Raw genomic sequence first — 22,889 nt, 5'->3', positions numbered from 1 at the left:
CAAATAATGATGAGAAATTGGTGTGAAATATTTGGGTTTTCTTTATGTACGAAATATTGACAAGTATATCAAAAGATTAGATATTTGGATCCGGTGTATGTTTAACAACAAAGTGGTTACGATGCTGTTAACACAAGCCTTGGGCTGTATTTGCATTATTTATTGGTATCACAATGCTGATTAGCGGGTGCATACTTGAATAGTGACTTCTCCAGGTTGTAATTCAGCCAATTAGAAATAAACACACATAGAACACTGACCAATGGGGTTCATAACTGAGTTTCACGGGGCAGATGTTAGAGGGAAACAAGGCAGTTAGCGTTTAGACCTAGAGGTGGACAGATGGAAAACACACAATCATGTAGCAATCACAACGTATTTGTATAACTGAAATATTAGTTAAGTCAGACATTAAATTGGATTAGAAACTGATATATGGTGTTGTTGAATATTTTATCCTACGTAATGCAGAGAAATTAACATAAATAGACAGGGACCGACTTGTCCCATGCGCGACACGAAAAAATGGTAGTTAATGCAAAACTCGTCATCTTGGCAATTCGCGCATGACGAGATATCGAATAATAGGCTACACACCGGTAATTTAAGAGTAATGAACATTGCTAGTAACCGTGTGTCGTCCATGAACTATGAACGATTACGCGACACAGGGCGTTAAATGGTGCTCGTGAACCAAGGATTCGAACAAAGAAATACTACCACTTACGATTACGAAGCCATGAAAAACAAGGCGAAGAAACTCCGTTTCGGCAACTTCTGTAACCAGTAACAACACCCGTGAGCCGGGAACAACGACATCAGACCGCACATATTCTGCAACTTCCGGTGAGTGACTGTTTTATTCAATAACGCTTGTATCAAAATGGCAAATCAAATAATCCCTGAGTTATTTCAAAATTTGAATGAACAAATTAAAGATGTTAAAACGGCCATAAGCACTCAGACTATTTCACAGGTTGTACAATCATTTGATGGAAATTCAAAAGAATTTAAAAATTGGATTAAAAATGTAGAAAAATACTGAACGCTTACCAATTTAGATGAGAATAAATTAAAATTTGTTGCTTACCAATCTAGTAAAGGGCTTGTTAGTGATTACATACATCGTGTTTTGACTGATGATCCGACAGGGACATGGACAGATTTAAAGGAACAGCTTAAATTAAGATTCGCGGAAATTCAAGACCCACAATACGCTTTCTCATTATTAAAGACGACTAAACAAAGGACCGACGAAAATGTTCAAATATACGCTGAGCGACTTTTATCTCTTGCGACTGACGCATACGAAAATATTGAAGGACATTTAGAGTATAAAGAAAAACAGTTAGTAGAAATTTTTATCGACGGATTATCGCACGATTATTTGAGACTTAAATTAATGCGCGAAAATCATGCAACGTTATCAAATGCTTTAAAAAGCGCTATACATGAGCAAAGTGTCAGAGCTAGGTTTGAGTTACGATCACAAATAAATGGACTTTATAACATTACGACCGATAATATTCAGACAGATATCGATTATATTAGGTCATCTATTGTTTGCACATATTGCAAGAAACACGGTCATTCTATTGAAATCTGTCGCCGTAGGCAACGCGAAATACGCGCATATACGGTAGGGCGGAACTGTCATACGATAGATCAAAACGGTAACAGGCGCAAGAACGAATATGACAAAAATTGGAAAGATAAAATTGATTGTTGGAATTGTGGTAAATTAGGACACTTTAGAAGAGAATGTACTCAAAGGAAAACGTACATTAATCGAAAAAACTAGGAAATTCTTACCAAAAAGGGGTCTATGGTAAGAATGAAAAAGTCGAGACATATAATATCGCTTTGTGTGGTAGTCCAAATTCTTGTGTTATTTAAACAGGTGGTTATCAATTAAGGAGCTTGATAGACTCGGGCGCTGAAGTCAGCATCGTGAGTAAACGTACTTATGATATGTTAAAACACAAACCAGCACTGATAATAAAAAAAGTAAATCTAAAGTCGGTAAATGGAAATTCATTACATGTCCACGGAAGTGTAAAATTGAGATTCAAAATAGGGAGCATATATAAAGAGCACATGTTTTTTTGTAGTAAGTAACATAAATAGAAATGTTATTTTAGGAAGAGACTCTTTACAAAATAATGGTGTCCGTTTATACTTTGATTTAGGATGTTTGAGGATTGATAACTGTACCTCTAGAAGAAGATGTACATCTTTCAACGATAGCGAGATTAACTAGACATACTGTGTTAAAACCACAAACTGCCTATAGACTCTTTGCTCAAGCTAAAAGAAACTGCATACGTTCAAATACGAATTATGAATTCAATGGAATAAGCAATTCTTTCTTTGATAATGAACCCGGTTTAACAATTGTTAATTCAGTCGTCAAGACAACGCGTGATAGACAATTTCCCATTTTAATTATAAACAATACGCACAAAACAATAAGGCTTAGACGACACTGTGCCATAGGGCGAATAAATTCGGTAAATGATAATGAAATATGCTCAGTACAAGAAGTTATTAAAAATAATCAGCCGAAATCAGGTTTATCTAAAGATGAAATCTTATCAGATTTACGTGTAGATGAAAATCAAAGAAAAAATATTCTACCGATACTCTTAAAACACAGAACTCTCTTCGCAAGAAATAATTTAGAATTAACACAAACTTCAGCGATAGAATTTACCATAGATACAGGGGATCATCCGCCCATTAAATTAAGGCCGTATCGAACACCATTAAACAATAAGGTATTCATAGATAAAGCCATCGACGAAATGCTAGACGCAAACATAATAAGTCCATCAAGAAGTCCGTGGAGCCTCCCTATTGTTTTAGTAGATCAAAAGAAAAATAACTATGACTCAAACAAAGATAATAAAGACGAGAAAAGGTTTTGTGTTGATTTTAGACAATTAAACAAAATTACAAAACCAATTGCCTATCCATTACCATTAATAGATGATATATTGGCGTTATTAGGTAAAAGTAAATATTTCACCAGTTTAGATTTGATATCGGGATATTGTCAAATACCTATAAAGGAAGAAGACAGAGAAAAAACGGCTTTCGCTTCGGGATTCAGGGGTCTATTTCAATTTAATGTTATGCCCTTCGGTGCCTCCTCTGCAGGTGCTATATTTCAAGAATTGGCTAATAAAGTACTCAAAGGTTGTGAGGGCTTCGCTGTGGCATATCTAGACGATATACTAATATTCTCATCTGACTTGCAATCTCACTTAGCGCACGTAAATACGGTACTACAGAGTCTCAGTAAACATAACCTAAAGCTTAAACTATCAAAATGTCAATTCTTACAAAGAGAGACTAGATACCTAGGCTTCATCATAGATCAAAACGGTATAAGGCCGGATCCGTTAAAAGTGGAAGCGATCCGACAATTCCCTAGGCCAAAGTGCGTTCGCGATGTACGATCTATCTTAGGTGCAGCGGGATTTTATAGGAGATTCTGTCCGTCTTATTCAGAAGTAGTCGAGCCTCTCATTAATCGCACGAGAAAGAATGTCCCATTTAAATGGTCGAAACAATGCGAAGATAGTTTCATACAATTAAAAGACGCATTTACGCAAATCCCTTATCTTTCATACCCTGATCCGAAAAAAGGTTATATACTGTATACTGATGCATCTGATAAATGCATTGGATCTTGTTTAACTCAAAAATGCGGGAATAACGAAACCGGAGATTATGTGGGCGAAAAGCCGATATTTTTCATATCGCACAGATTAAGCCCCACACAATGCAAATATAGTAGCATTAAAAAAAGAATGTTACAGCATATTTTACAGTCTAAGTAAATTGCACCATTATTTACACAATGCTGAATTTGTTATAAAGAGTGATCACAAGCCGCTTAAGTATTTATTGGAAAGTCCGATGCAAAACAAGAAAATACAATTATGGGCCTTAAGTATAGCGGGTTACAACTGCAAAATTGAATATATACCGGGAAAAAAGAATATTATTGCTGACTTTCTAAGCCGACCTCCAAAAACCAAAATAAAGAATAATCAATGCGATCAAACAGAACTAGAATTAGATATTAACGATAAACATTTTACGATCAATTCGCAAATAAATAAACAAGACCAAACACGCGAAATTAACGTAATCGACTCTACAAACATTGACCACAAGCAAATAATCGATAATATTATTACCCCGCAGCCAATCCCAGTCGACGACACAGCGTCGAACAATAATATATCAGGGCTTAATATGCAAATAGAACAAGAAAAAGACCCTCATATATCTGAGATTAAAGCGAGATTAAGATTAGGGAAACAGAACAAGAGTGAAGATGATAGATATTTAACGGTTGATGACATACTGTACTACATATCAAACGTAGATGAGGAACCTACTCTCAGGCTGTTTGTACCTAAACACCTGACTGGTTCAGTTGTCAAGCAATACCATGATGAAAACGGACATCCTGGGTCTCAAAGGCTTTTCCAGACACTAAAAGAGAAATATTACTGGCCTAAAATGTTCAAAGAATTGAATGATTATGTATCTAAGTGCATTATATGTCAAAGTAGAAATTTAAAAGCAATTAAAGCTCCCATATCGTCAGATACCTCAATACCGCCGTTTCCGTTTTCAGTTGTTTCCATAGATATATGCGGTCCATACCCAACAACGCTTTCCGGAAATAGATATATAATATGTTTCGTGGATCAATTTTCAGGATATATAGAGGCATTTCCGTCGCCGGATAAATCTTCTGATAGCGTAATACACCTGTTGATGAACGAGATTTATTGCCGTCATAGTTGTCCTATAAGAATTATAACTGATAACGGAACAGAATTCACAAGCACAGCTTTCACTGAAACATTAAAATCAATGAACATTGACCACGTAAAGACGACAATATATCATCCCGCGTCTAATGGCATGAACGAGCGTTCACATGGGACTATGAACAATATACTATCAAAACGGGTTCAAGAAAATGTACAACAATGGGACGTACATTTAAACATGTCTTTAGCGGCAATGAGATTTTGTACATCCGAGACTTCGAAGCACACACTGTTCTTCTTACTTTTTAATAGAGACCCTATTCTTCCAATAGACAACTTGTTAAAGCCTAGACGTAAATATCACGGTGAAGATTATCATAAAATAATATTAGAAGAACAACACAAATCATTTAAAAAGGTATGTGCCCAAATTCAAAAATCGAAACGTAGACAAGCTGATTATGCGAATAAAAATACGAAAGATATTAAATTCGAAATCAATGACCCCGTTTACTACAAAAACTTTCAACGTACAAATAAATTAGACAGTAAATGGAGGCCATATTATCGTATAATCGAACAAAAGTCGCCGTTAACATACGTAATAAAGAATCAGTTAGACAACCCAACTATTAAAGTTCACGCTGATCAAATAAGGCACGCAAATATCGATGAATGGCCAGTGATAAATCAACCGTTAACGCGCCCGATTAGAAAAGCAAATTTAGCCTTTGCGGACGACACATTATCTTCTGATAGCGATTCAATTACGTCAGTACATGGGTTACCTGTAATTACGCAACAGACCCGACAGATTAGAGATAATACGGACGACGAGGAAAATATTCCGCTTGCGGAACTGCAAAAACATTTGAGAAACAAACAATTCGCGGATATACAGTCAAGCTCCAGTGAATCAGATACGATGCATTACAATAACGGTAATTCACAAAACTCACCTGTACGTAGGTTTGAAAATGATTCTTCAGACGATCAGATGCAAATTGACGCGGTAGCGTTAAAACACAGAAAAAACGAAAATTGACAAAAAAGACCTCACGTTCAAATAACGCAATGAAGAAAGCAATTTTCACGTGCCTTCAGACAATGGCTGAACACATGTGAATGGACTACAAAATAAAGTGAGATAGATGTCGAGACTTAAAGACCCCAAATTTTGTATATAGAGAAATATGTTTTGAATGTATATGTATTAAATAACTAAGAGGATTATAGAGGACAGTATTGTCCGATTTTGATGCTGTATCGTCATTAGCATTGATTTCCGGGTTTAAAATAAAATGAAAATGTCATATTTTAGTATACGGGTGAAATGCCAATTACCCGCGCGCAATAGCAACCAGCTCTGAAGCGTAATAAAACTTTTGGGAGATATTTACATAAACTAAGACCCGATTTAAGATTTATTTCAGGTATGAACACTAATACGTTAACACCCAGAGCGGGGTAAATAAATTGAAAAGTTTAATACCATATGTTAAGATTAGAAAATTGAAGGTTTATATAACTGACAGACATTTCATTAACGGAACAGGTAAACCTATTGACATATTAGATTGTTATTACATCATTTATCGTTGTAACGGTAAATATGAAAGAGGTCGACGGAAAATCTTATTGGTACAGGCCATATAAAATTAGTCACAGGCAAACACAACATAAAGGTCTATGTCACACCGAATAATGAAGTTTGAATAATTGATTATGCAAATATGGTTTCATTTCCCCAATGTAATTTTATTATCGGGAACATCTGTTGATACGGTCATAGTTCTATATCACAATTAGGCTCGTAGGTCAACATAACTTCAAACTAATGAAATTTAAATAATTGATTTCATAAGTGAAATTCCAATTTCCCAAGGTACATAACGATACAAGTTCGGATTGAATGTATATCGGGGTCTGCAAAATTGATTATAGACGTGTTAGGTATCATTCCAAACGACGCAAAATACCTGTATCGTTTATCGATCTAATTATATTGACCGACGCTTTAGTATCGTATCAGACTAGTTTATGACAACGCACTTGACAACGACATTAACCAACACTAGCTTATGCCCTACAGCGCTCAAGTAAACACCATTAAAGGCATAAATAACATTTTAATACAGTTTGTAAATATCCTTAAAAGCAGCGCACTGTATCTTTTATTAGCATAATATAAAAGATACAACTATATTGCTATGATTCATTAAATTTTTGATACTGATCATATATATAGTTTTTTCCTTTCTTTATAAGAATAACTACATTAAGACAAGGGACTTTGTTTGTAAATTTTTGTTCTCTAAGTAAATAAAACATAATAACGCGCAATGCATTTTATTGAATTGACAAATGCGTATAATTTAAATAGAACACGATAAATTTGTGTCATGAGAATAGCGTTTCTTTAGCACATTCATTTTATCTCTGTATATTATCACAGGTGTGATAAGGAATCTGAGTGCTAATATAACAAAATCGATTTACTATAACTATTTAAATAAAAGGCCCGTTTATCATTTCATGTAATTGACCCTATAAGATTTGCCAATGCGATACAAGTTAAGGAGAAAAGCAGCGCTCCTGACATCGTTGGCGTGGTTTGCCTGCAGCAACATGCGTTCATAACGCATTTGAGATCGTGATCAGATCTTATTACCCCGACAAAGAAGAAGAATATGTCATCGACATACAGATATCTTTGACGACGATGTATCCGTCGAGAATCAGATGACGTAACAGACGACTTTAATTAGGATCCAACATTGTCGACAATGATCGAAATGGTGAACCAGCATCAGTACCATACAACGAGTGGACTGTTAATGGACATTTCACGCGTCGTCGAAAATGATTTTTAAAGATACGATGATATGAAAGGACTTGATGATGAAAATCGCGCGTACGTTGTATATATATTAGGTGAACATTTTATCGTCTATGAACTTATATATATATATGTGTGTTACCTTAATTACGTGTACATAAACAATTAGTATAATACTACAGTCATGAGCACAGTCATTCTGCAGAACTTTGTATAATAAACGTTTGAAGTATTCTAAATCGTGCAACAGCCGAGGACCAACAGCTTCTCCGACCGACCATCATCGTCTTCATTCGGAAGCCGACGTCTTCAATCGACTGCATGTTACCATCTACAACCAGATGTCACATACTCTCCAACCGGACGTCTCATCTCTTCACCTAGACGCCACATCGCCTCCAGCAAAGATGTCAAAAATGGACACTATTCGTATCGGATTTCCCAAATCAGTGACGCATTCCACGTCATTGTGATTGACATTGACTATTTAAATATTCCGACGTTTTATTATTTCAGCAGAAACATTCGTTAAAACCTTCATTAATAATTTACAGATTTTCATCATATATATGTTTTAGTCACTGATGTTTTCATGTTTGCGTGTTTGATTTTCTGCATCGTATGTATTAATATGTTTTCGTTTACTCCCATACTTACATTCTTAAAGATTTTTCTGTATCCTAAAATTCATAAAACTCAAATTGAGAGGATAAGTTGTGTCAAAAATGATGAGAAATTGGGTGAAATATTTGGGTTTTCTTTATGTACGAAATATTGACAAGTATATCAAAAAGATTAGATATTTGGATCCGGTGTATGTTTAACAACAAAGGGGTTACGATGCTGTTAACACAAGCCTTGGGCTGTATTTGCATTATTTATTGGTATCACAATGCTGATTAGCGGGTGCATACTTGAATAGTGACTTCTCCAGGTTGTAATTCAACCAATTAGAAATAAACACACATAGAACACTGACCAATGGGGTTCATAACTGAGTTTCACGGGGCAGATGTTAGAGGGAAACAAGACAGTTAGCGTTTAGACCTAGAGGTGGACAGATGGAAAACACACAATCATGTAGCAATCACAACGTATTTGTATAACTGAAATATTAGTTAAGTCAGACATTAAATTGGATTAGAAACTGATATATGGTGTTGTTGAATATTTTATCCTACGTAATGCAGAGAAATTAACATAAATAGACAGGGACCGACTTGTCCCATGCGCGACACGAGAAAATGGTAGTTAATGCAAACTCGTCATCTTGGCAATTCGCGCATGACGAGATATCGAATAATAGGCTACACACCGGTAATTTAAGAGTAATGAACATTGCTAGTAACCGTGTGTCGTCCATGAACTATGAACGATTACGCGACAGGTGTTCCAACTGTTTGTACCAACTAAACGGAATAAAGTTTCAACTTGTTTATTTCGACTTATCCGACTTATCCTTATTTTAATGCTGACCATAAACTTTGTTGTTCTTTATTTGGTGTTCCAGAGTTGGTATTTTATGTTACATTCGATCACAACTTATTTTGTTGGCCTGATAAAGATACGTTAACTTGCGCCCTTTAGTACATTTACGTTTTGATAACGGGACAAAAACACACCGTGTCAAGCAGATGGAACCTTTAGACGTTAGCCCATCTTACTGAAATACAAATTCGGTGTTCGTGAAATGTTTCCACCTATTGTTCTTGTCGACCCCTTTTGGGCTACATCTGTTTTGGAAACATTAAAAATATATAGTAGATCACCCGATTCCGATATATTGTGAACGCATCAATTTTCTTCATTTTGAAAGGAATTTTTGATGTCGTTGGTTATTTAATAACATGGATATAATCTATTCACAGGAGAACAATCTTCGATTTGCTTTTCAAAATCCGAGCAAGTCTCAACTTAAAAAACGTTTTACGTTTCTAGAAACGTTTTGATTGTATGTTTCTTTACATTACTAAATGCTCATATGTTGATAACAGAAGTCTTAAAAGTACGCACAAGCTAGATGTCTCCATCGTTTACTGAAAACTCTCGGTCCTTTACACCACTTTGAAAATTTCATATATCTCGTTTATTCACGAATCTCCAAAACGGAGTGGCGCCAGTGATTAACACATGTGTTTTCGGCTTACGTTAAACTATCGTCGTCTGCATGTTTTGTTTAAGAAAGTTTGCTTTCATTTAAAGGCCTTTAACTTATCGGGCCATGATGCGATATTCAGTACATAATGTAAACTCATGTCATAAGTTGCATTTTTTTATTGGAAACAATATCAAAAACATTGCGATAGTTAGTATGTGTTATATTCGTAAATGTGATAAATCAACTATCTGCCTTCTTTTTCCATTTTTAAAAAAGGTACTTCGAAGAAGTGGAACTACACATCATCTTTGAACAATGAAATACTCGGGTTTAATTTTTAATTTTCATACCGTGTAAAGTCAATGCCGTGTATGTACAATGTAATTTCAAGTACAGTAAAGACACTGGTTTTGATCGAGAGAGCTTATATGACACTTCAATATCATCACATTCTATTAAAATGCAGAAAACGGTGATCGTTGAATACAACGTATGATTGACGACGAACTTAAAAAACTATAAGGAACGCTTCATGTAAAAAATATCAGCTATGACCTCAGGTGCATGCCATGCTTACGCGTTCTATTCAAACGTGATATACTAGTACTATGGGTACTTTAGAAAGAATGAAACTCCTTAACATACTCCGAAAATCAATACTCTATCCGTTAAGAAGTGAAAAATTATTTAAGGCAAGTGACCAATTGACAATACAAAGCATTATAAGAGCTAGAATCACCACCTTTAAGCGGCCAATGCAACATTCGTATTTTAACACGTTAAACGTGTTGGTAAACCACACATTTAGCCGATAACTCACAACGGCAGATACACCTTGATATTACGGTTATACATCAAAAAGTACACATTTACGAATGAATATTTTATCTCAGATTGCGATTGTGATTTTTTTAATTGTATACGCTTATTTATCTTGTGAGCATTCAATAATGGGATTTGTGTAAAGCCGGATACCATAGCTTTCCATGCCTTATATGCACAGCATTGATAGTTCATATAATTGAAAGCATGAAAATTAGAAATAATATTTTTGGTCACAGGATATCTAAGCTGCCATTTGTATATACTTTCTACAAGTATTTATCGCGGAACAGTTTTGCAACCTCCATTGTTATTCTGTTTTTTCATACGGGTGTGATCTTTGATTAATTTTGGCGGTATCCGATGCAGTTTTTAACCGGTCGATTCTGAAATGAAATGTTTGACCGTTCAACAGTTTAAGTATGTCTAATCGTGTGTTGTGTGTATTAACCTATTAATTAATAAAATCATGACGGATAGTAACAAAATTTACTCTCTCATTACATTTTTGGAGCTCCTGTGTATCCCTTGTGTTATGTGATCCCTTCGTATGTTACTCTTAAGAACGAATGGTATGGGCTGATGCTTGGCATGATAAGAGTTCCTTACAAATTGAATATTCATCATTCTATTCGTCCGCACTATTATTTTAACAAGTTCATAATTTTAGTTTGTAAACCTCGGTGGGTAGTGATTCCCAAACAAAGCATTAGGTATTTCATTTGAAACATCAATCAAGAAGCATGCTCGAAACATAAGTTAATCCTCACATGCCTTGCGTAATGTTAAACAAAGCTATTTACCCGCCATCACGTAAGAATATTTTTAAAGGTTGCCATAAGCAAAAAACTTCAGTTGTTATAATGCAGACAAGTATGTAACTAAACGTATTGGCGTTGATGGATTGCATATTACTTACTTAAGTAACTATGCGTCAAAAAATTGCATTGCCTTATCTCAATTTCGATTATGGTACTTATTATAAACTTCGCTCATTGTTTTCTTTTGTTCCTCAACGACAAATGCGTTAAAAACTCAGCTTAATATACACAAAATATAGAATTTAAGGATTGCATAAAAACAAATACGTTAGTATGTAGAAGATGAAATGCACCATGACCTCATTTATTTTGCACAGCAAATGATCACGCGATATTTATTTATTCTGCTATCATGTTCGTTTATTTCACGTTCAAACCTGCATATTAATCAGAACACGGTGTGTACAAAGTAGGTCAGGTCTCCCTGTTTGCTATCTGATTTCAGAAGTGCACGGTTTAAACTGAAAGACATTGCCACTTATTCGTTTATCCGATACATAAATTCTTGATATTTATGTTCGTTTATAATTTGCATTTATATGAGTAGTTTGTTAGTTTTTTATCACGTGTTCTTCAACCAAACATTTAACACCTATATGATTTTCAGATTATAATTGAGGTATTACAACAATTAGATTTCTTTCCGCGAAGGTTTAACTATTCAGCTCTATATATGAAACGCAATTTTTTTGTAATATTCCATAGGACCGACAAGAGCGTCATTAATTTGATTTCGGTTTATTTAATAGTTGTTGTTTTTTCTATATTTGTATAGGGTGTTGATATTTGCTAAATTATTCATCGATTAACTATCTTTTAGCGTCTTCTTTAACCCAGTTAATGTACATTTTAAAGAATTTTTTAACGCCTACGTGTTCAGTGGGCGAAATGATATAACAAAGCTTTGTCGTTAAAACTTGATTTTACATTCAGTTATAAATGTTGTTCGGCAGAAGGTACATGGTATGCAAACTGATCTCATGGTAACATAGCAGTATAAAAAAAGTCGGATTCTCGATTCGACCTCAATAGTATTTTTGTTCGCTCACTGAACACATTGTTTAGATAAGACACATTGATGAACCTGTGCATACAGAATATGTTAACACGAATGCCAAACAGTAACTCATAAATACCTCACACATAAATTGGGTGTAATAGCGTCGTAAGTATCGAAACTCAAATAGACGACTAGGGGATATGTTTTAGACCATTATAGTTCAAAAATATGATAAATGTATAAAATACAATTAACTATAAAGTTTGTGGTACTAGAAAATAGTCTAACAAACTAGGTGTAAGTAATATGGTGAATATGTATTATCCTAATAATCTAAAATAGCTCTACTGGTTACAACATAGAAGTTAAATATGACAACATTAAAGACATGTGCTCGAGAAGATGAATTTTCAACCCCGAATGTGACAAATTCTAAAAGTTGCAAGATATTATGTCTAGCTGTGAGAGAATATGTACTACTATATTTCGTGACTGTGTGTTTACGGCTTTTTAAAAAGATACCTTCTACTGATGGTTGTGTGTGTTTGTGCTTTTTAATAATAGTTATGAAATCAAGTTCGGTGAATACAGTGACCAGTGTCCAGCATCATGCACATTATCAATATTTTAGCTTAATTCAGAAGATGAGATTTTCAAAACATCGATCGGAGTTCCTGATCTTGAGTGACATGTATCTCAAATCTAAGACATAATTTATGAACATACATCTCAACAAACTCCGGATTAGGTCAGATTCAAAACTAAAAAACCTAGTGTGATCACCTAATTCAGCTTGATAATCAAGCTCATCTCAAAAAGTTATTTAAAATCTCTAATTTGAGTCTGAATATGGAATTCAGTTTGTTTGTGATACTAGGCTTAATTCAGGATTAAAGATACACACCCTAACTAAAAAACGGAGAGTAGATAAGAGTTTGAAAGGGAAGTAGATCAGAATTTCAAAACAGCGACGCGATACAAAGTAGAAGCCCTTGACACTTTTAAGCAACCGAAGATAGCAAGGCTGTTACAATTAAGTAATTATAATAACATAAAATGATTATCGATTCATCAGTATGTATTGATGAATATTGGAAGAAATTAGAGCGCTCAAACACAGATTTGGCAGTCTTTTTTTAACTCATAGATAAAAGTTGTAGATAGATGGAATATTTTAATCTGAATGTAGTTGAAATAATTCAAAACGTATGATTGTAAACTGGTTTGGAATAACGCGAGTATGTCCAGATGTTCAATACCTTGTTTTGAGTTTCAAATAATTGTGTCAAATAGTCCCACAATTGTCTAATTGTATCGTTCACAGGATAGTATTACTGCAGGATTAAGGTGTAACGAAAAGTAAAATGAAGTTTTAAAAATGTTTTTGGTTTATTTTCAAAAAGAGTTTGAAAGATGGTGTAAAACTTTACTCTTTGTTCTTGTGGGACTTCTCCCCGATGTAATTATAAAGTTGCAATGTAACAGATAAATATAGGTGACGGGGAAATTTTTAATACGACTATGCTGGTCTCCAGAAAGAGGAATTAGGCACTTGATGGTAGGTAGGTGGTGAAATATTAAAAATATGGACGAATGTGTTCCACTGTCAAATAAAGAGACTGCTGCATTAGCCATAGCATTTTTGTCCATGATTATTTAACGAATAAAAACAAAGCTAAATTATGTACACGAGTTTGTAAAAAATATAGTAAAAATATTAGTCAATACAATTAAAAAGTACTATAACTTTAAAGTTTATTTACAATTATACACAGTTTGTGATACGAGTCGGTTTTATTACCCATCAACCAAAGAAGGTCTAAGCGAAAAATTTAGACTTAGACAACTTTGAAAGCGACTATGTTTGGTCATTATTAAATTAAATGCTGTTCAATGCTGAATTAAAAAAATACGTGCATTTGTATACACTGACACATTTTGACTGTAGTTTGATTTCTTATAAGAAATATTTCTGTATACGGAATCTAAAAGTGTGTCATGATCTCAAATTTGTACTTTTTAATATTGTTGCAGAACAATTATGTCTGTATCGTTCATAATAACTGTTAATAAAAACGTTGTTACGCTTGTGATTATCTTGTGATAAATGTTACTGAAACACGTAAAAAGTTCAGTAACTATTGAATTCTAAATGTTAGATGCACTGGATGAATGTTTTTTTAAATATCAATATTTTAATTGTTTGATATAAAAACACTTTGTTGGTAATCACTTCTACTTTAATTTGGTGTTTAATCGGTATTTGTATATTTTAAATTTTCATTGGTTTACATTTTCGGTATAACTACTCTTCGTCCAGTGATAATAATTATAGCTAATGGACAAGTTGATTGTGGACAATGTGTATTATTTCTTTTGGTATTGAAAGCAAACACAGTAAATTAAATTGCATTAATCTCGAAAATAGATAAATAGTGATTTGCTAAGTTTTGACCTGGGTATATCGAATAAACTGAGCAAGATATCACAAGATAATAATATCGTACACATGCATTGTGTAGCAGTTTTGTGGGAAATCGGTCTTGTTCTGCTTTGCATTCTGAATGTTAAGAAGGGTTTTATGTCCTGCTTATTATAGTGGGGTTTACTCGGGTTTATGCAAAATACGGAAAATATACTTAGTTATGGTCAATTTCTAAAGCTTAAACAACAAGATGGACTTTTAAATCAAGAAATGGGTGGTAGCTTTTAAAATTAATTACATGTTCGTAGAATTAATGCATTTTAATATATGTTTTTGATTAATCTCCTGGGGTTTAAGAAATATATTTATTCCTCGAGAGTATGAAACAGATCTCGTTCAGATCAAATGATGTCCGATTCGTTTTCAAATTTTAATTGTTTACAAACTGACGTAACCATTATAACATTTATAGTCTACAGGTTAGTACTTAAGTCGATATTCATGGTCAGTGTGTTACCAAGCACTAATATTTTAGTGTATAGATGCACGAAAGTTGGGACCAATTTCCAATTAATAGCTGCAATAACAAGCTTATAATTCTTAATAAATAATGTTAATGTGATGTACTGTGGATGGAAAACGGATTACAGAGATAAAATACCTACCTTTCCTGAATGGTGATTACGAATCAAACGCACATACTTAGGGATCGAACAAATAACACAATTCCTCTGCGCTAGCTAGTCAGATATTTTTACATACCTTTTAAGGATATTAAACTTTCTCTAAGTTATAAATTGACAAAGTTGAAAATAACGATATAAATAAAATAAAATTCGCAAAGTGTTTACAACGTTTTCATAACATTACAATAGTTCGACTTCAAGAATTCCAAAATGTTTGCTAAACCATTGAAAAAAAATGCAACAGTACTATCGATCAAAAGGGTAAAACTCGCCGATGCTGTCATCTATCAATACTTAGTCAATTCATAATTCGGGTAAAAAGCTCTAATTAATTTAGGGGTATAGTAACCACTTTGACCATTATTCATAAAACAAGTAGTATATCTACTGCAACATTCTCCGTTAAACGGGCATCTGGCATATCCGCATTTTCGAAATCTCAGTGTTCACTACAATTCCAATACATCTGAGGACATTGATTATTTCCGATATTCCTTTAACGATCTGGCCATTTCCTCTCCTTATATCTTATTTTATAGTTTAAATTATGTATGCGTTAATCTGTTTGCACGACAGATCCGGTGGCCATTGTTTTAGTATTGATAATTAGGCTGCTGATCACAAAAGAAAACTACTGCCTTGCGTCGTTCGTGTTAGACCTTGTTAATTACTGTGAATGAAGATACAATCAATTATTCAGTCTTTTATTATTGTTTTATGTGTCTTCACAAAGATATTCAATCATTTGGATAATTGTTTTGAGGGTTTATGTATTTAGAGCCACGTTCAAATTACTTGAGGTTGTGGTTGTGTTGAAACCAGATAAAGTGTTATTAACCATTTACAGGATAATGAACCTGGTGTTAAAGTGCACAACGTAGGTGATGAATTGAGTATATATAGACTATGGGTAGAGGAATGTACTTAGTGCGAACATTTATTAAATGTGAATAATACTAACAAAACATGAACAAGGAAATGCAAACTTTATTTAACTATCCTTGTATGAATGGAAATATTTAAATATTCTATTGAGAAAATTTGAATTTGGTTATGCACTTCACATGTTGCGATTTTACGTGCAGACGCGGTATTGAGAAAAGTTATAAAAGATGGGGATGCCAGTATCAAAACACATCAACGTGAAAGACCCGTCGATCATCAGGACCAATACTGAACGTGGATCACAGGTTATAAGATCACCACAATTGAACGGACAGGTACATTTAACTTTTTAATAATAACAATACGTACTAAATCGACTCATCTCAATTCTGACAGCATTAGCATATTATATTGCACTTAATTATACGTAGAATTAACGTTTGCGTTGTGCCTTACAATAAAATAGTATATACAGTAGGTATTAAATTATTTCAAGGAACTTGTTTTTCATAATTAAATTAAGCGCAAACACACAATTCAGCGTGATAAGGATATGAACAATATTAACCAACATAAACAGTCGACGTACAAACTTTATTAACGCAATATAAACAGACCCATTTAAAAGGGTGATAAAACAAACAAAAAGTAAAACAATATCACATTTTGTTATATTGTACTATTTTGTTTTCCGAGCATTCGAGTTCTACTTTTAATCAGTTGTCGTTACTGTTTAATTGTTTTAATCGAATATTCCGTATAACAGCTTTCCCTCGAGCGGTAAGAGCTAGGGCATACGTTTGTAAATTTGACAGAATATCCCGTGTATTTCATGAAAATAACTTAAAAAGAAATGCATATGTTTATATATTTGATACATTTTATAAATCATGCATGTGTATAGATTTGGGCACATCATTAAATTATCGTCGAAGTCTTCGTTCTCTTTTGTTATTTACAAAAGTACATGCGTTTACTTGTATCTGCACATGCGATGTTGGTCAAGACCACTAATTACTATTTTATCTCATACCCGCTTTCATGAACTTACAACCATTCTGATTAATGCTGGTGTAGTTCAACCATCTGAAATTCAAATAACATGCTCAATGCTGTGACTATTTTTTTTCTTTCATTTAATGTTTAAGTTTTGTTTCTAGCAATCATAACTTTGTTAACGTATATTACGGAGACACGCACATGCGAATAGTATGTGCTTAATAAAGTACCAGGTTAGTTTGGAATACAAAATAGTTTATTTGCTCAGCAGGAAACCATGAACCACTCGCCAATTTCCGTGGTGTATTATTACCAAGCCTCGCTAAATTAAGGTTTTTGTATTCAAAACCATCCTTAGATGATATAAATACGCACATGAGCTACCAAATGTAACCAAATATGTTTGTTTAGTGTTTACAAAATATTGGTCAATATGTATCATTCGTTCCGCGTGAATGCTTATTTTGAACTCGTGTATGCATTTAGAAAGTTTGACCTTATTTGGTTGTAAAATCTCGCTCAACGGGATTTATCTTGCAGTTGGTTTTTGCGTAATTATTTAAACGAACAAAACAACTGTGTTTATGCATAATTTTCAACACGGTTCATACACCTATGAAATTCCTAAAATATAATAACCAATTTGTATAGTTACGTCACTTAGTGTATCATGAGCTGTATTTGTAACATTCTAAACGGGACTACAGATTTGTATCCGCTGGCGTAAAACGAGCATAAACGACCATAAGATAATGCAAAACTTGGTCACATTGTCGGATTATCTAATCAAAACACAGCGTTTATGTTAAAATGATATAATAATTGCGAGACAAATATTTTTTTTATTTCCAGTCGACGTTTGATTCCACTTATAAAGAAGGCGATGACGTTGAAGATACGGAAAAATCGTTTAAGTCTATCAGTTGCAATCAAGGAGACACTCGTGATCATATAACGCAAAACACCGACGTTAACAACATGAACACTAAATTCAACATTCTTTCTTACGGTACACATCATTATTCAAGTTTTAAACTATCTAATGATGTCAAAGCAGATAATAGTCCTGTGTTGGCATGCGCCTTCTCAGACCGCACAACACGCATAACGTCAGCCAACTATAATCCTCATGTCGTGGTCAAAGATGCACATATTCAAGACGTGCATGACACTGATAACAGAGACAATGCAATCAAAAAAGGTATTGATCATATATATGAAGAGGGGGCAGAACAAACAGAACGGTCGGTAGAACCTGATATGTGTTTACAGGAAGAATCATCATTTAACAATGAGCAACTGCATACGTTTATTGTGTCTAGTGAATTGCATTCAGAAACTAAACTGCAAAGAAAAGTTTGATAATATAGATCCGGAAAACTTTCTTAAGGTGCCTGAGCTATCATTTAACACTTTTGATGAAGGACAGCAGGTGGACAGCTTAGATGATGGAGATATAGACCCGTTTGAAGGCTTACCCATTCCGCGAACAAGGACACGCTCCTTTGGACAATCTTCGGTATATTCCGTAAAAGAGATATCGGATGATTTGTACAGGAAATATAAGGAAGATATGAAACACCTACTTCGCGGTCATGGTTTCTTTGAAACCTTTCCAGATCCAATGACAATACGCGAGGCACAGCAATTGTACAGAAGTCTTGATCTTCCCATACCAGTCGATCAAGAAGAAAAAATCTTGCCTTACCCACCTAAGGTTACTAAAACAGAATATTTGGCATCAGGAGAAAACGAACCATCCATCGATTTAAATATTGTCCATTGCGTAAGTATACAATAACAATGTTCCCATATTGACGAATCATACAAACCACATCGTGTGTTTTAAGTTTCTTGCACGAAATATGAGTTAAGATACATAACGATCTTTAACATTCATTTTAAATTCTTACTATCATTTCGGAATATATATTTAAAATAAATTACCATTTTGGCATTTTAAACTAGATCGAACACAATCATTAGTGTAATAGTATTAAGACTTTATGTATTACCAGATTCCAGAGAGTGTTCATAATGGTAGCCTGGCAGATGTCGTGGACTACCTTTGTGATGGACTTGACGACGATCTAGACCGTCTTCAGATGATAGCAGCCTGGTTAGTTCATCGTCAGCTCAAAAGTGAAAATGTGGATACCAGTCGGAGATTTGACCGGGAACTATGCTGCCAAACGATGCACAAAATGTGCAAGTATGACAAAATTGTGTTTATTTAAAATATTTGATCACAGACTCAACATCTAATAGTGTACAAAGACTTAAACAAATCTTCGTTAACTGTGTTTACAAAGAGACATCAATATCTGAAAAATGTCTACTGAAAAATTCCCTCCGCATATCCTTTTACCCTATAGTATAAATATATATGCAGCAAATAATTCTGATGTGCGAAGAAAAATGGAGAATTGAAGACAACCTTATTACTTGAAACGGTTCGTAAAAGTGCAGTTGATGTTTAAATAGTTAGGTTTATTGGTATAAGCATTGCATTCCGCATAGTAACCAGAAGTTTGACATTGACATCTCTGACTTTGGTTAGAACATTATTTTTTGACAAGTCACAATCGGCCGTGCAAAGAAAATGCAAGACCGCCGTGAAAGAAACATCTTTAGAGACATAGTGTTTGTACAATCCACATACGTCTCATGTTGAAGGACTGCAACAATCATTTCGATAGAATGGATTGACGAGACATATTGCAATGTGGAATTACTCTGTTATTAATGTTATGAATAATTATTGTATGATTCATATGCACATCATTTCGCTGACTGACACATATTTATGTTTGACCTGTACACGTAATATTTAGGAAGGTTTAAAATTGTGTTGGCTGGTTTGATATGTTAAATTTGACGTGTTATTTGTTGCAGGTTTGCGAGGTTGAAATCTAAAGTCATTCCAGGAGAAATCAGAGGGCCCGATTACATTCCAGGTAGCAAAGAAGAACCTCGTGGCGAATGGCTTGCGGTTCTCTCAAATTACACATGGATTCTTTTGGACCCGTACATCGACGCTCCTGCTTCTAAATCATCGCAAAAAACCTCATCAAGTCATGATGAGAAAGACTTCCTGTCCTGCGTTCACGATATGTTCAAGGAGCCTGAGCGTTTTATCTTTACCCATTTACCAGATGATGAACACTGGCAACTACTGGCTCGTCAGGTCTCAAGAGAAGAGTATGCTGGCCTTCCTGTAGTTCGCGAAGCATTTTTCGATCTACATCTGAGGTTGAAAAAGCTGTTATAAATCTATGATATATAACACTAACCCTGAGTTTTGCATGTCACTTATTTACCCAGGGGGTAGATATTTGAAGTTTAAATGTGAGCTTCAAGCAGATGATAACTCGATTACTGCAAAACGACTACGTATGTACCACTTTCTTGAAAATGTATTGAGTACAAACAGTGTTAATATCAGACTAAGATTTCCAAGTAAAGGGCACTTTGTTTTGAATGTCTTTGCAACGGAAGAAAATAACGGTTGGCGAAATGTATTGACAACGAGAATAATAAATGAGGCAGAGGATACCCAGGAAGCTTATCCAGAAAACCCACGCGATGAGTGGGGACCCGGCGTAGATGCTATGAAAATGGGTTTCGTACCAAAGTCACATCACAGCGGTGAAATATGTGTTCAAACTGGTGTCATTCAGATAGTGTTCAGATGCGAGACCTCGATACACTTGAGTCATTCACTCTTGCGCTGTGATACTCGAATTGATCGTAACTCTTTCAAGGTGAGTGTATTGAGAGACAAAAACAATGACGTGATATTGATCGTAGACATTGATACAAAATCTCAGGGAATATTCATTTTGCAATTATTAGCAAGAAAAAGTAAAAATGAACAGATCTCAAATATCTGCAATTACTTAATCAGAAAGGAGAAGCCACAGTGTGTACCTAAACTAGAGTTTGTGACCAACAATAAGATCTCAGAGAAAACCAATATCACCGCACCTGAAAGTGGTTGCTTACAAATGACTGTTGAAGCTCATGGTATGGTTGAGATGGTCGTTGAGTTGAAACTGCAGGATATTCAAGAATTAAATTTTTCAGAACATTCCCGACATTGGATACGTGATAATCGCTGTTTCATAGACCTAAACTTTCCAAGACGAGGGACATATACATTGCTAGTACGTGGAAAAGAATTATATGATGGTCGGATGCGACATATTCAACAAGAAACTATTATAGTCGACGTCCCTTCTAAACGCTGGTCATGCTTTCCAAAAGTTGGAGTACACTGGAATTCATTTTATCGCATTGACTCTCCGCTTACTCATAACTTGAAGGAAAAAGAAGACGTTACGTTTTTAGTAGAAGTCTTCTATGCTCAAGATGTCGCTGTTTTAGCAGCAAATGGCTGGTACCACTTGGATAGACTTGGTGAAAGTTGGCTTTGGAAAGGACATGTTTGGACTGGACCTAAATCAACTCGATCTCAATTGCTAGCACGATTTGAAGTCGGGTCTCCTAAATGGTCCGAACTCCTTTTGTTCAAGGTCAGTTCGAAATGTATCCAAAAATTAAATCAAATGGGCTGTTTTTAATTCAACTAAATTTGTCATTTAATGTGATTGATTACAAGATATACCAACTGTATACACTGTGAAAATAACACGCAAAAAAGACTTAAAGTAGAAATATAAATTTGTTTCACGTATTTTAAATTTGTGAAGCTTTACTTATTAGGAATGTTAATCTGGGCTTTATCGGTGTATAAACTTAGACAGCACATGACAATTTTGATTGCAGTTGTTATACATTCAACATTACTAGTATGTTATATTCTTCTATTTCAGATTTTGGCAGAACATGATTTTGAACGTCTAGAAGAACGCCAGGAAAATGCTAGAGCGTTAGCTTCGAACATAAAAAAATTGTCTAATTAACTCTGATCAAATCTAGTCGGAACAAGTACTTTATACGATCATATTAGCTAGTTTTTTAATGTTCCAGATTGTAGGTATGGTGGACGTTAATAATACACACGTACATTTTAAGTGATATTTTAAAATCTATGTTATAAATATGGTCCACTTGTGTTGTCAGTATTCAACCCGTATTACCATTTGTATTGCGGTAAGAGTTTAATTGTTGAATTGGAATAAACTTTGACTAATCAATACCCGCATTTCAGTATCGTGCAGACACTGATAGTTAATCGAAAAACGCACAAATAGACACGTTATTGAAGTACTGTTTCTCAGTATGAGGTCACATATTGAAAAAAGGTGTTGTAACACATTAAATTTTCAACAATAAACATCAAACCATAATATAAGCTTTCATTGGTTTAACTGTAATATGAGTTTACAAGCTTTTATTTTGTATACTGTACGTATGGTATGGGTCTGGTATTGTCTTATTGCCACTACATTATTTTTGACACAAAACATTTGTTGCAAAATATAAATTAACAAATATATTAATCAATGTCCAAACTTTGCTTAATTTTTCAATACACTAATGTCCCTCTACCGGC

General features: G+C 34.4%; 3 protein-coding genes across 8 annotated transcripts in view; 1 reads left to right on the top strand and 2 right to left on the bottom strand.

Moving 5' to 3' along the window:
* Positions 1-22,889, bottom strand: part of LOC127851495 (inactive pancreatic lipase-related protein 1-like) — a 116,403-nt gene that overhangs the window by 15,408 nt on the left and 78,106 nt on the right. The gene's annotated exons all lie outside the window — the stretch shown is intronic.
* Positions 1-22,889, bottom strand: part of LOC127851499 (regulator of G-protein signaling 20-like) — a 141,785-nt gene that overhangs the window by 67,431 nt on the left and 51,465 nt on the right. The window lies entirely within an intron of this gene.
* Positions 20,312-22,386, top strand: LOC127851497 (uncharacterized). The gene is made up of 2 exons (XM_052385302.1): positions 20,312-21,906; positions 22,207-22,386. Exons 1-2 carry the CDS (start codon positions 20,647-20,649, stop codon positions 22,294-22,296), a joined length of 1,350 nt encoding a protein of 449 aa, XP_052241262.1. The 5' UTR covers positions 20,312-20,646; the 3' UTR covers positions 22,297-22,386.

This window comes from Dreissena polymorpha, chromosome 11 (assembly GCF_020536995.1).
Source record: "Dreissena polymorpha isolate Duluth1 chromosome 11, UMN_Dpol_1.0, whole genome shotgun sequence".
NCBI lineage: Eukaryota > Metazoa > Mollusca > Bivalvia > Myida > Dreissenidae > Dreissena > Dreissena polymorpha.
The sequence above is the reverse complement of the archived record's forward strand: the minus strand, read 5'-3'. Positions and strand labels throughout refer to the sequence as shown.

Excerpts from the sequence above, each read along its gene's own strand:
- LOC127851497 (XM_052385302.1), top strand. The coding sequence starts at position 20,647 with ATGATATATAACACTAACCCTGAGTTTTGCATGTCACTTATTTACCCA. Across the intron at positions 21,907-22,206 it reads CCGAACTCCTTTTGTTCAAG|ATTTTGGCAGAACATGATTT; the intron begins GTCAGTTCGAAA and ends CTTCTATTTCAG.